The sequence below is a fragment of the Alosa pseudoharengus genome, unplaced genomic scaffold, assembly GCF_046254945.1.
Source record: "Alosa pseudoharengus isolate Yale_2024_CS ecotype anadromous, Long Island Sound unplaced genomic scaffold, YU_APseudo_1.1 YU_APseudo_1.1_scf_16, whole genome shotgun sequence".
Taxonomy (NCBI): Eukaryota; Metazoa; Chordata; class Actinopteri; order Clupeiformes; family Clupeidae; genus Alosa; species Alosa pseudoharengus.
Genome location: NW_027468630.1, coordinates 26,246,732 through 26,262,519, shown reverse-complemented (window position 1 = coordinate 26,262,519; position 15,788 = coordinate 26,246,732). Strand labels below are relative to the sequence as shown.

General features: G+C 41.5%; 1 protein-coding gene across 1 annotated transcript; it reads left to right on the top strand.

Annotated features, from left to right (window-relative positions):
• The first annotated feature begins 13,923 nt into the window (after positions 1–13,923).
• LOC143126294 (ribonuclease-like 3) lies at positions 13,924–14,368 on the top strand. The gene has a single exon (XM_076288187.1). It carries the CDS (start codon positions 14,042–14,044, stop codon positions 14,366–14,368), a length of 327 nt encoding a protein of 108 aa, XP_076144302.1. The 5' UTR covers positions 13,924–14,041.
• Positions 14,369–15,788: the final 1,420 nt, after the last annotated feature.

Sequence of the window (15,788 nt, the reverse complement as noted above, 5' to 3'; positions counted from 1 at the left end):
GATTTGGGAGCTGGCCGCAGAAATGGGCTTCACCCTCCCATCAACCCCTCAGGCCTCACAGGAAATCAATCAGACACACACAACAGCAGGTCGTACCCAACTGGCAGCTTCACCAGGGGCGATTCTAGACCTAGAGCTTTGCTGGGGCACAGGCCCCCAACTCCCAATACATAAAAAAAAAAAAAAAAACTGTGCGCGCAATATGAATAAATGGCTAGCCTGATTTGGACCATCACATATCTCCCCTAGGTCACAGACATCCTCCTCCATACTCTGAATAGTTTTACGCCTAGCCCCCATCATGTCCTCATCCATTTCTTGCCTGTCTCTCTCCTCCTCCTCCCCCTGCCTGGTATTGGACTGCCCAGCCTGTGCTCTTTCTCCCCTCTCTTCTCCCTCTTTTCGACCTTCTCCTCCTCCTCCTCCTGCACTCTCTCCCTCAATTGTTGTAGCAGCCACTATCCAGCAACATCCAAACACATAGGCATAAGTAGGCCTATACTCACATGCATTAATTTAATAGGCTTTCCTACTAACACAAGGGAAGCTTATTTTTAGTCAAAAGTGAGATATACTTCCCTCCCAGGGTCCTATATACATCCTGGCAATACTGCAGTTCTTTGTAGCTTAAATAGCCTACTAAAGCTCTCATACTGACTTTTGGTGATAATTTGCAAATGTAGCCTATAATAATCTACACAGATGGCTATTCTGATTCTGTGTGTATTATTATAGGCTACATTTGCAAATGCAGCAAGCCATTAAACCATTGATCAAATCACAGCACTGGCTATTACCAGCATAAATGTTAATGTTACCGTTAATGTGGGCAAAATTATCATACCTCCCTCATCCTCCTCACTGTTCCTCTCCCTCTGTTCAGGAAGAATTTTCTGATGTCCATCTCTGAATAGTCAGAAGGCTGTGTTTAGTTTTACAGTAGGACAGCTTCACAAACAGTATAGGCTACTTTTACAGGAGTCTCTACAGTATACGTATAAATCCTTATTAATTGTCCGCATGTGTGCATGCAGCCTACGCATGGTGTGAGTGTGTGTGTGAGGGAGAGAGCACAAGCTGGTAAACTGTTGCTAAATTTAGGCTACAATGACGCTAAGCATTGAAAAACAGATGCTAGTTATGTTATGTTACCCTAACACTCTCTAACAGCGATCAACTTGTAATTTTTTCTGTCAAACAAGTTGTGAATTTGTTGTAACATTAAACAGGGGACGACTTACTCTATGCTCAAAGTGATTCCACAATCCACAGTGTATGTGTGTGCAGTACAACGAAACACTCGGAAGAATCATGTGAACGATTTTCATTGGTTGTTGCGTTCAATCTTAGCCAGCTACAGAGGTGCTATTTCCTGATTGGCTATTATGGCCCCTTTCTTTATTCCTTGTTTTTTTTTTATTATTGGCTGGTAAGTGACAGACTCGAGACATGATTAAAGCAGGCACGGAGATGCGCTCATGAATGCCGTTTCCAGCTAGAGCCGCGCTAGAATTTTACTGGGGCACTGGAGACTTTTACTAAGGCACGTGCCCCAGTGAATAAGGTCTAGTGACGCCCCTGAGCTTCACACTGGGATCTTATTCAGTAGGCACATTGATCTGTGCCATTGTTTTTTTCTCTGACATTTACAACTCGCTATACCTAATTATGACTAATAATTAGTGTGTGATTTGCAGATTTAATGCGGAGAAATTGTGAGGAGAAAAATGAAGTACTAAGAACCACCACAACACCTCTGGACACCAGCAAACAAATTAAAACAGTGCCTACGACTGCAAAGTACCTTGCCTATGTGGTGGGTATAGCTGCATTATTGGCAATTTGGTTGTTATTTTTCTAAATCAATACACTGAGTTTGTGTGAAACATGTTTACGTGGTTTGTCCCTTAGCACTAAAAGAATCATCATACATCTGTATTCCCTCACTGAACATTATAATAGGCACTGACAACACTCCACTTGATCAAGATAATTACTGCAGAATCCCATGTTGACAGACTGTAATGACACATAATGTGACAGTGTCACGCTCCACCCTCACAAAGACCATAAAATGAATGGAGAGGTGTTATGTGTTAATTTATAGCAAGTTTTTTTTCCAAGTAATTGGGCTATTCATAGTCATAAGGCGGCTATTCCTATTCATGATGCTTCAGAAAATCCTGAAAAAAATCTCATTCTCTCAGAAAGACTCAGAAGAGTTGCATGTGACTCGAAGGTTTAATTGCATGATGTAGAAAAGTACAAGTTTGGTAAATAAACAATTGATTAAAAGTCTTTGCTGTAGCCCCCACAATAAGGGAACGTATCATATATAAACTTTAAGACTCATGTTCATTGTGGCTCATGGAAAAAAAGCTCATTTTTAACTGCCTCACACACTTCACTATCCTATGTCCTTGTATTTTTGTCTTGACTGTCGCTGTTAGCGTCTTGTGTTTTGTCTTGTCTTGTCCCTCAATTGACCGTTCGCAAAACCCCGCCCATCGAACGCAGATGAGCCAATGACAGTCCAGTAGCTACATGCAGGCAGACATGGCCCATCAACTTCACCTTACGGCTCCATAGAAATGTATTGGGAGCCTTGATTTTTGTCCGGTTTTATGGGATTTTATTAGCCTGACGAGCCAGACCCACATTAAAATGTAGGGTCTGGGCACTCACCGTTCGCAGTGCTCAGTCCGAGGGGCGGGATAATCAGTTGTCTTTCAAATTCCCTCTGCACGCAATAGGTCATCGGCAGCGCTATGAGTCCCATGCGTTTCCCACCAGCGGAGCTAGTTGTCTAGTTCAAACGTTTGCCAACTTAATAAAAGCTTAACTCGTGTCACACTGTTCGCCAACAGCAACATCCATCTTATTTGTTTTCAAGTAGCAGGGAATTCAAGGCAAACCGTTGCAACTCTGCCATCAATCATTATGTTAAGCCCACCTAACGACTCTATACACGATTTCATTGGCCTGATTGAGTTTCGATTTCTGGAGCTCACAAGCCAACGGCGAGTTGCTAGACTAGCCCTGGCAGCAAATGCCAGCTTGCCGCTAGGGGCGCGTCTAGATTTCTAGGCGAGGATTTTATAGTGATATGACTTGAAAAGGACAGTCAAATGACATATGTGAGATTAGCGCAACACCGATACACAGAAAGATGCCTTTCAATCTTGATTAAGTTTTCTGTAATTATGTTATATCAGATTAAATTCTCTTGTTATTCACTATAAAATAATAAAGTTGAAGTGGCTCTACAATGTAGGCTATGTTTCCGTTTTTTGGAAGCACCATGTTCCTTACATAACATGGCCCAGTGTCCTTGTAACATGCTATCTAGCACAGCTAATATTAATATCAGTGAATCACACTCGCCTCCTGTTTAAGCTTGTCACCCAACAAATATGAATTTTTATACATGTGTCTCCATGTCATACTGCAGTCTTTCACCGGATTGTAAATGATTGTAAATTAATTTAGGTCAGTGGCTCTCTAAAAGAGCCTCTTGTGCTGTAACTTTTACAGACAGTAAATTAACAGCTACCATTGAATTTCTAGACAACTCCGGTCTGAGTTTGACCGGCGTAGTAACAATAACTAGGGGGTGTGGCTTTTGCGAACGGTCAATTAGAAAGCTATATACCACATTATCTGTCAAGTTCAAGTGACATTGAAAGTCCAGTGAAGCCAAGCGTCTATGGGGTTTTTAATAGATTGTATCTGTGTGCTTTATAGTTGGTAACTTCGTAATGATTTGATGCCTGCATGAGACGTTAAGCAGATATAAATGTTGGTTATTGCCTACAAATAATAACGAAAATAAGGTAATATGCACAATAAGGCAGAGGCGATTGCTCTAAGACTACAGGGGAGGTCTCTCCGCCTGTCATCAAATACTACTGTATTATATTCGCCTACTATTCCAATTAGAGCATGCTAAAAACATCTTCAACTTCATGGCTAGTTCGTTCAGCAATAAGGTTTCGTCAGTCATCTATCGTGATTTTTCTCATTAAAACATTGCTGTGACACAATCTATTAAAAACCCCATAGACGCTTGGCTTCACTGGACTTTCAATGTCACTTCAAAATGGGCTGATCTCAGTACAGAAAAGCTAGATGTTTATTGGACAAACACCCAATCTCATGGAGTGAATGGGGCAATGGGATCATATACTGTATTAGAAAGCTATATACCACATTGGGCTCCAGAACGTACATAAATAGCGCCATCATCTAGGTGGGGGCAACAATCACTGGAGGCCAGTGAAGAAACAGGTGTCTCAGATTGGAAATCAGATAGGTGTCTCTGATTGCCGGCAAGTGTTGCCCATAGACAGTAAAGGTGTTGCCCCCAGCAATATTAATGTCACCTACATTAATAGAACTCGACAGATAATGTGGTATCTAGCTTTCTAATATCTATGAGTGGGATGCCCAGGACGCCGAGGCTCTGTATGATGACTGGAGGAACCATCATAGTGGTTGGACTCTTTTTGATTGACAGCCTGTCGCGATCAGAGTTTTAAATTCAGTGATTCTTTGCAGTGTTGGCAGTTGAAGTCAAGAGGCAATAGGTCTTAGTACATATCCTACTGTAAATAAAACCGTAAATATAGAGTTACTGAGTGTGTGACTTACTTTCGTTTCAGTTGTGAATTTAAGTTACGTTGTAGCCAGTTGGCTTGCTATATAACTGTGTAGCCTGAATACATTATGCTAATATTGTTTACTTGCATGAACGTGCATAATACGTGCATAATTGTCACAGAGAGATAACTCTTTAACCCCAAAGTAAACTGGTAAAATGAGGCCTGCATCCAGCTGCTTAAATGAACATGCCAACTTTTTGGGATTTTAACTTATTCACCGTATAAGTTTACGTGGAGCAGGTGGATCAGATGCTGCCGGTGGATTGAGGTCTGCTGATGGAGTGGGTTCTGAAGGAGCAGGGGCTGGTTCCTCCAAGGACAGAACTTTTGGAGTTCCCAGAAAATTTCGCTTTCGGCCGGAATACCCAGGTGTCCAAAGAGCTTGATGAACTTCACGGAAGGCTAGGATGCTCATCAGTGGCGTAACAAGCCATTGGTGGGCCCAGGTGCGAGAGCGCTACGCGGGCCCTATACAGACGACCTTTAGCCCAGGATGAATTAGCTCTGATACATGCAATACACATTAAGGGTGACTTCAATTGTTTATGCAAAGGGCCTGAGGCACCGAAGTAGTTTAGCAGTTACAGATTACAATTTCAAATAAAACGACTATATATCCATTACACGTGAAAACATTAAAAAATAATTTTATTAACAGCCTGCAGGCCAAGGTAATCTAATATTACTGCATTAACATCAACTCGCATGGAATTATGGGAACACTCAATGCGCCTCTTCAACCCTCTGCGGAAACTGTAAGCGTAGATTGCTTGCTTATAAACTCGCACTGCGCAGAAACAAAACTTAATGTAGCCTAACTTATTTAACCGTCCAGAAACCAAATAAAATCATTCATATGCATACAATCCCCAATATGCGTGAATTAGGCCATTAGAAGAAGGCCATCTTACGAGCCTTTCGTTGTGCAAAATCGTCAACGATGTTCTCAATATTTAAAGGACAATTCCGGCGCAAAATGAACCTAGGGGTTAATAACACATGTGTACCGAGTTCGACCGTTCGCTGGGATTTGTTTTCATGCTAGTCGAATGTGACCAGTTTTATTGCAAACCGCTTATTAGCGTTAACGCTAGCCTTCGGGGCACACGTACAGAGAAAGAAATCGCTATTTCTATACCATTAACAAGGCTCAAAATAGCCCCACACTTACACAGTAGCATAATGAGGGTCTCTACATGTAAACCGAAGCATTGAGAACTTTGTAAGTGTACAGGCAGTTTATTAAAAAGAAACACATTACCGTTGACGTCTGGTTCACATACAGGCAGGCGCCTTGGTTACAACTGGGATGTGAAGTGAATCTCGGGTGAAACGTTGTTGCAGAAGGACTGTGCAAAAGAGAAGCACTGAACGCAACAGGAGACATAAGAGATGGCAGGTTATTTGAACGAATTTGAAGACATCAAGGATGAACCCTTATTGGACGTCCTTATCTTTTCGAGTCGGAATACCAACGAAGAGCTGCGGGAGCTCCGTGAAAGGGCTATGAGAGAGAGAGCTAGAAGCTGTAGTCAATACCACACACAGGCGGCGGCGATCCATAGGCTACCAGAGGGACATGGATCCACTAAGTAAGTAGCCTACACTACACAAGTTATGTTACATCGGAGCTATTATTTCTGATAGGCCTATATTGAGCAAATTACGTTTGATTTTAGTTCACATCGCCTGCCTGTATATGTGAACCAGACGTGAACGGTAATGTGTTTCTTTTTAATAAACTGCCTGTACACTTACAAAGTTCTCAATGCTTCGGTTTACATGTAGAGACCCTCATTATGCTACTGTGTAAGTGTGGTGCTATTTTGAGCCTTGTTAGTGGTATAGAAATAGTGATTTATTTCTACTGTACGTGTGCCCCGAAGGCTAGCGTTAACCGCTAATAAGCGGTTTGCAATAAAACTGGTCACATTCGACTAGCATGAAAACAAATCCCAGCGAACGGTCGAACTCGGTACACATGTGTTATTAACCCCTAGGTTCATTTTGCGCCGGAATTGTCCTTTAATGCTCTGGCTCTCGTATTTTCAATGGACAGGATAGCTAACCCACGGAGCCTCTCCTGCCCCATGCTGCTCCTTAGGTATAGGTCTTAAAAAGTTTGAGTTTGGAAAAAGATCGCTTAGCTGTTGCGCAGCTACAGGTATTTTCAGAAACAACATGAGTACACACTTCCCCGAATGTGGATGTTGCACTGTCTTAATCTTTAGAATAAGTGTCGTGGCACACTCAGAACTTGTCACTGTCATAATCTACCACCAGCATTTTGGCAAGTTGAAAAATAGATGACTTCTGTGAAATCTCTGCTTTAAAGCAAGACCTGAATGAGAGGAGTTGTGTTGGGAATGTCGGTGCAATGTTCCTGCTATAATAGTCTGACAAACGTCTTGCCTTTTCAAGCAGTTCATCATCACCTGCGAATTGAAGGGTCATAGGACGTAAAGACTCAAACACATGACAAGTTTCTCGCATACTTGCAAATCTTTGGGAGAGCTGACTGATTATGATGTCCAGAGTTTATTAAATACCTGCACTTTGAAGTATCTCTCTGCATCGGTTAAGCGCTCATCTTCCGATAGATCGTCAAAGTGACGCTTCACTCTCCGTGCTCTAACATTCTAAAGTTCTAAAAAAAAAAAAAAAGGAGGCAGGGCGGGGGTAGCGACGGGCCCCGGGAGGTCACGGGCCCTGGTGCGACTGCACTTGCTGCACCTACTATAGTTACGCCACTGATGCTCATGAAGATTATTTCACATTAATCCGGGAGCTGCAATGCAGAGGATTATGGGGTGAATTTAAGTGTTTAATGAGTTTAAGGACCAACTGGAACACAGTGGTGTGTTTGAAGTCTATGCTGAACACAATGCTATGTATGAGGAACAATTCAACAAGATGTTCTATAACGCAGAGCCACTGCCTCTGGACAGCTCCTATCTCTGACCATCATTACAGGTATCACTTTAGAAAATAAAACAATAAAAAAGATTAGCACTATCTATGCTGTGTTGCTTTGACTGGGTTACAGGTCAACATTAGATTAGATTAGACGACATTAGATTAGATTAGATTATTAGATTATCAACATATTCTGTCCTGTGTGAATGAGCTGTTTTATCAGCACCATGTCACTGCAAGCACATTTGCTGTGAAGAGGTTATGTATGTAAAGGTTCAAGGACAAGTAGTCACTATCAAAGATGTGGCAAACATTATGTTGTATTAGTACATGTTTTAGTACATGTTTTATTAGTTATATGTCTATAAAATATCTATAACTATGTCATTATCTACATATTATATCATAAAAAATATTAATTATGTGTTATGCACTATGAGAGAGAGAGAGAGAGAGAGAGAGAGAGAGACCACACCAAAGGCAATGCATTTCTGTCTTCATTTGCCATTAATGTGGTTTTGGTCTTCATCATTTAATAATGGCCAAATGTGTTCACATGTGCTAGTGCATTATAGCTTTGTGAAAGCAGACATAATTTGTATTGTGTCATTAATTATGTCTGTATATGAGTAGATCAAAGAGTGTGTCCCTTCCACTGAATCCCAGTCTGAGGGTAGCCTCTGAAAGCCAGTCATGTTACAATTTTCTAGACAGTTGGTAAAATACCAGCAAGTGATGCAATGACTGTGTAACACGAGGCAATGTCTCATATTCTACTATATGCCAACTTGTTTGATTACTTTAGACTTGAATGTTGGATCCGTAATGAGCAAATGGCCTCACAAAGGATTCAAAAGGGAATGTTCTGGTGTGGGTAAATCAGATAAATATTTCATTCTCTAATGCTACTTTGGCCACCATCTCTCTCTCTCTCTCTCTCTCTCTCTCTCTCTCTCTCTCTCTCTCTCTCTCTCTTTATCTACCTCTCTCCCACTCTCTTTTTCTCTCCCTTTCTCTGTCTATCTATCTCTCTCTTTCTCTCTCCCTCTACAAACACACACACACACACACACACACATCACAGTCACAGGGTGAGAGAGAGCACTGTGGGATGACAGGAACAGAAGGAAGAAGGAGGAGAGCAAAAAACGATGGGGGGGAGTAGCCAGCCATGTGGGGTGGAAAAACGAAGCAAGCAGATGAAGATGAAGCCAAAGTCTGGGCTTAAAGCATACGATCACAGCTGCGCACGGTGCACACACAGGCCTGTGGAGCCACATCAATGAAGGGGGGGGGGGGGGGGGGCAGGAGAACGGGGAGATACAGCTTGGATATAGGAAGAGAGGAATGTGTGAGGCATCATCGGAGGAGTGCAGGATCCCTCTGAGACGAGACTGACCCACGGGTACATGCTCTCCTTCATTAAAACGTGCTCCTCTTCCTCTCCTCCGCTCTGCTCACCGCTCCTCTCCCTCCAGCATGGGCTGCTCACGAGCACAAAGCCCCTGAGTGCATTTGCCTTGATATTTTGTCAGATAATTACAGTTTTTGCATCGCCTGGTGGTAGCTAATTTTTCATTAGTCTTCAACACACCACCCCTCTGTCTCTCTCTCTCTCTGCCCCCCATTCTCTCTTTTCCTCCTCCATCTCTTTGTTTCTCCCTGTTCTCTCTCTCCATACCTCCCTCTCTCTCCCTGTCCTCTCTTTCTCCATACCCCCCCTCTCTCCCCCTCTAAATCTGTCCGTCCTTCTCTGTATTTGTTGGTCCTTGACGAACAATTTTTTTACCTTTATAGATAATATACACAAGGCTGTTTAAAACATTACAGGAGGTTAGAAGGGTGAAAGTAAGCTGCATGTCATAATAGCTTATTTCTGCATGGATGGCCTCTTTTAATTGTGGCGCATTTCCCCATTCATCAGTGTGAAACATTTTGCTCTGTAATGCTATAATGAGTGTGTGCACCATTTAGTCTGTCAGGCTGAAATACAATGTCAAATGTTAAGAGGGTAATGGGTGCACTATTAGGGAACACAAAAAAGGATCCTTGCGGAAATGCTATTCTCTAAATCTAATGAGTAGATAAGGAAAAAAACATATGCAAAAATATATATTTATATATTTATACAGATAAAAAAGAGAGTGTGTGAAATATGGCTACGGCCAGATGGAAGGTCATTTCAAAAGATTTCTTGCATGGCTCTAGCGCAGGACCACAGGTGCACACCAGGTGATGGATGGATCCAGTTTGTACTTTATGTGCTGGAAAGAAAAAAAGCCTGGTCCATTCAGTATGTGTGTGTGTGTGTGTGTGTGTGTGTGTATGTACTGGCTAAGTGGCACCATCTCAATTAGGGGCTACCTGGGCCATTCAAACCCCTACTGTTGAGTGGCTTCACTAGTATAATGACTATAAGTGAATGTGAACTATCAGGGATTGTTAGAGGGGCCAGTCTCTCCTGCAAACACAGATGATTACCTTTCTACAGTAGTTTGTAATTTCTCTTTCAATCTCTTGCCAAAAATGTGCCAGTACATTCTGCACTGTACAGTACATTCTGTGGTGGCGCAAACCTTCTTTCGTTTGTGACACCAAAACCAACGAGTCCTGGACCCGCAATGTGTTTGCAAACTCAAATGTTCAACAGTGTAGGGCTTAAAGGTCCAGTATGTAGGAAATAATGGAAAATAAACTGTAACCATTCCAAAAATGATCACCATATGTTGTCAGAGAGTGAGGAAACACGATGAATTGAAGTAATGGCTTATTTGACAACATTACTCTAACCCGTGAAACCCCGTAAAACCCATGAAAAAAATCAGTTACGGGGCGGAATCTCTTGGAATTTTCATTTATGTTTTGAACGATTAATTCTAGAATAGCGTATTAATAATGGGATAGCGCGTCCTCCTATTTGGGTTGCCAAATTAGCAAAGGCCAACTGTCAACAGCTGTCAGTTGTAGTCATGAACGCCTACAAGAGGCAAATTTCCTAAATTAAAACAAGAAACAAATTAACATCGGAGGAGCTTCCTGAGATGGTGACGTCTTCGTCAAACTAAGAATATCAAGTCTGACGCAGAGCTGGCCATATTTCTCCACAACAGGTAGCCTATGCTAAACTTCATCTGCATCGCTAACTTCAGCTAAATATGTTACGTTGGTTAGAGGGTATTTTTTGTTTTCACTGTTTCCGTAATGTGTAGCTGGGTCATGGTTGGAGAAACGTTAAAGCAGCTGCAGGTCAACTAACGTTAGCTAAGTCTTCATTACATCTGGCAACCCAGAACAGGCTCGCGTCTGGTAGTCTTGAGAACCTTCACCAGTGTTTTGATTTTGGCCTACAGAACGTTCGTTAACAATCCTACAAATCGCACCTTTAAACTACAGCCCTGTCATACTGCCCTCCTTTGAAGAAAGAATCAGTCCTGTAATCAGTCCAGTCAATCAATCCACTGCCCCCCCCCCCCTCTTCTTATGAGTCTTTTCCTCTGTCTGTCACTTCTCACATCTCCTTAATGCGATAGCAGGAATTAAATCACAGTGAGAGAGTACAGTACAGTGGAAAAGATAAAAACAGTGGCACAAAAAACATGAGAAGGAACAATTAGGCTTGGCTGTTAGAGTCTGCCCTGTCAGCACATCGGGCGAATGTGAGATCGCTAATGGGTTCCGCAATTAGGCCGGACAATGCAGCCTTGTCAATACTCCCTGGGGGAAACTCTTACTTTCATAGGCAGACGAGCCGGGTGGTGTAGGGTGCCATCTGACAGCAAAAGCGGACACTTTTTTTTTCTCTCTTTATATCACTTCAGGAAAAGAGTCTCGTAGAGGAAGGTTTTAATGAGGCAGGGCTGGGGCGTCCTTTTGAAATATTCAAACAGTTTGTTTGTTGGCTGTGTGTCTTCTGACACTGTTTTTCGCATAATGCTGGCTTTTGTATACTGTCTATCCATTTTTTCCCCTCTACAAAAGTGAATAATGTCAGATAAAATAGAAAAAACATTAGTGTCAGTCGCTGCTAAGACTAAAGTGTCATTATAAATGTAACTACTTTGTCAATGGTGAGAGGCATAGTCATTTGGATTAGTATAAATATGTTGCTTTACAACTCTAATAATACTGGAATACTGCAATAATTGAAAGCTTCTGCCAAATTAATAATTGGGTAGCTTAGCTTGAGTGTATTCACCATCTTCAGAATGATTCTTCTCAGGCCATTACATTAAAATAGACAATAAAATGAAAGCCTCAAACTGCCCCTTTCATAACTCTAAGAACACAGCAGAAGCAGATTAATTAAAAAGTAAAATCTAAGTCTTTTTGTTTTTTTAAGACACAGCTGAATCTCAAAGTGAATCAATCACCAGCAGCAGAGTTGGTTGGATGATGGTGGGTGGTTGTGTGGGTGAGCTAGTGCCCTGCTACCTTTGTCGAGATTTGGAGAGAATCCTGAAATGCATTCCCTCTCGACTACTTCTAGGCTCTCCAATACTTTAGCGCTTACAGTAAATACTTTGTGAGTCATAAAAGTTAAAACTGATACACCCGTTATGTTTAGTTGATCCTCTTTCTGCAAGGTAGGAGCTACTTTTTGCCTTACTTTTTGCACAGGAATTCAGTCCCTCTGGACTAGTCTTGCCATTTTGAGTTGCTTCAGGCAACACGCACCTGTCATTGTCTAACAGGGCTTTGTAAATGGAGCTATTGAGTAAGGTGGTGATGAGGGGCTTGTAGTATTAGCTGTCTTTGGTGCTAATGCTCTCCGTTTACAGTAGTTGTTCTGTCTTTGTTTGAGCACTTTCTTCATTTTTCTCTGTAATTGAGGTCTTGGGAATAGTTTGTCTTCCACTTGGCCTCGGCTGTTACACTTTAGTAAGAGTAGCAAATATTAGTGGTGTTCCTGAGAGGATGAATATGTCCTTACACAATTATGCTCTTGTGTAATCTCATATGGGTAGAAGTAGGACTTGATAATGATAATAATAATTTGACAAGCACTGGATTTCTTATCAAAGGCATGGTTCTGTGCTGTGTAACTAACTATGGGAGCACTGTGCATTATGAACATATGCATGTGTGTGCGCACACACACACACACATACACAATCACACACACACACACACACACACACACACACACATAAACAATCACACACACATACACAATCACACACATATATACAATCACACACACACAGATTAACAAAATTAGTATATTTTGCATTATGTTTATGCACAAACATTGTGAGCATTATGTATTTTGGTGCGTATTCACCTAAAGAGTCCTAAGATTATGGAGAAGGAAGATTGCATGGTGACATCTAGTGGCCAATAAAATGCTTCACTGCAGGAGAGAATATTTACTCTTTAGTGCATCTGAGGTGACCAACCTACTTCAGTCTGGCTGGTTATCAGGTGAACAAACAGAAACAACAGACCATAAGTGAACTCCACGACCTCGCCATGGCTGTATTTGGGTTCACATTTAGATGCATTTTTATTTCAAACTGAAGAATCAAGGCAAAGATATGTCAAATCACGAGGTGAGGACATGTCACGGAGAGCTCTATCCATCTATTGTATATCAAATAATTTTTTTTTTCTTTTATTTAACCTAATTTTACCACAGGGTGGTGCTAAAGCTCCTTGATGTCCTCAGAGTGTTGCTTGCAGCTGTACCTGGTTGCAGTGTTTACTCTACAAGGGCTTTGTGCATTCAAAGTCCAGATGCATTGCATCAGAGGCAGAGAGTATCCACTGCACACAGTCTACAGTAGAAACAGAAGTGCATAAAACTGTCAACTACTTCAAGCCAAATCAGGGCAATACTAACTTGTAAGTATTGGACTGCAGTTATCTCCCCCAGGTGAGTGGCATCAAAACCTGAATATCACCAAGAAGAAGACACCTACAGTTCAGACAGAGTACAGAGTATTTTTTAAAAAACAAAATGTTTGTAGATCAATCTATGGTTTACTTTTCCCATTTTAGATATAGTATTTTCAACTTTATGGTTTGTGACATTGTTTTGATATAGATAGTCAACAACTGGTGCAGTGTCCTAAGCTTCAGCATCAGGGCTTATCTTCTGTTTGAAACGAGTTTGCTAAGGTTCTCTCTGTTTAGGCTTCTCTCTGTTTAAAAGAGCTTTGCCGCGTCACTGTGATCTAAGGGGTTTCAGGCCTTGGGCCCAGAGAAGTTTCTTGATGAGTTTTCTGAGATGGTTTCAAAGACTTAATGTCAAAGAACCAAAATGACTCAAACTGAAACTAAGCTTAAATTGAATTTCTGAAGTGCGATTTTGGTCTTCCTGATTTTTTTTAGCCGCCACGATGACGTCCCAGAGGTTGCTGTTTGCCCTGGGGCTTCTCCTGTCTGCCTCCCTGTGTGCCCACAGCCAGTCTGCAGCGGTCAAGCAGCGCTACCAAAAGTTTGTCACCCAACACATCAACGGCAACATGAACGAGTACATCTGCGACAAAGAGATGCGCTCGCGCAAGATCACTCAGACCGACAGCAACGACTGCAAGGTGACCAACACTTTCATCCAGGCCTCGGCACAACTGGTGAAGCGCATCTGCGGCGAGGCGGGCACACACTACCATGGCAACCTCTTCAAGAGTAACCAGCCCTTTCCTATCATCAGCTGCACACACCGCGGCGGGGCGCGCTACCCCAAGTGCGAGTACCGCGGCCACAAGAGCACACGTTACATCGCTATCGCCTGCGAAGACGGCTGGCCAGTGCACTACGAGGACGACGACCTGGTCATTGTCCAGCAGTGACCCACCGCATTGGGACTTTGTCTTAATAAATCCCTACTCCAATCCCATTTGGTCATCCTAGATTTTTCTGCCTCTCAGTTTTCTGGTTTGATCTTTTCAATTCAATTTAGTAATATAAATATAAAGATTACTGTAAGTATTATTTTTATTAAATCACATTTATCATTTAACAGACGTGAATACTTTCAAAGGGAGATTTTCAGATTGATCCTCTTAAAAAATGTAAGTATTACATAAAATACAATAAAAGTAGAATTAATTTACTGAGCCAGTGTCTGTTGTTTTTATCATGACAAAATGTCCTGATTAGTTAAATGTATCATCATGATAAAGATAAAGTTGTGCCCACAATATTTGCATATCTGATAAAATATCTGATAATTAACATATGTTAACGTAATTACCAACCATTTTGTACGAAAATTCTAAAACAACGATGTTTTTTAATACTTCAAAATAACATTTGATGAATAAACCTTAAATTTTTCAGTAGCCATTGGTGTGTAGATTTGAACAAAAACTAGTTTGGTTTATACCGGGGCTTTTACTGCCTGAAATTTTGTTTACCACGCTCAGAGTTTAGTGCTAGGCCTATTCCCAACCTTTCTCACGGCACATCAACGGTTAGCCCGAGAATTCTAGTCGCAAATCAAAATTCCACTGGAGCTCCAAGCGGATTTGTACACGCAGCCTTACAACACTGTTTACAGCTCTTCGAGTCACAGTAAAATGTATTTTTTGGTACATATCTAATTTAGATGCACTTATGGCATGGGTGCTTGCGTGTCTTTAGGAATCCGCCGTCTTGGTTTGTATAGAAATGAATATTAAGTGACACATACAAGAGTTTGGAAATACGGGACGGTTGGTAATATGTGACGTTCCGATAAATATGTTTCTGCACATCAAGGTAATAGATGATTGATGCTCTCACCACTTTTTAATTTAGTTTGCTTGGAATATGAGCAATAATTCAATAGCAAACAAAAACCCTGGGAAAAAAGTTCATCTAAAAGCTTTGTTCTGGTGACTTATAATACGATAACTAATATTTGCTAATAGAGTGTTTTTGAAACGAGTATTTGTGGATAATATGTTTTGTTTTTGTGAAATCTAATGCATAGTACAAAAGAGGGACAATGGAAACGTCCAACAAGAGTTGGAACACAGCATGAAACAGCAGACCAACTTAGAAACAGGTGAGCTACTTCACATTCCACTTTGAACTGGTCACGTGGTTTTTAGTAGGTTATTTGTTCTATATGTGGTGTGTGCAGAGTGTGTATGTGTATGCATGCATGCTTGTGTGTGTGTGTGTGTGTGTGTGTGTGTGTGTGTGTGTGTTTGGGTTTGTGTGTATTCTTAAATGCACTTTAAGAAAAGGTTGTTGGAGAAAGCTCTGAGTGGAAATGTGTCTATT

Bases quoted from the DNA above. Each gene is read 5' to 3' on its own strand.
- LOC143126294 (XM_076288187.1), top strand. From the start codon at position 14,042: ATGAACGAGTACATCTGCGACAAAGAGATGCGCTCGCGCAAGATCACT.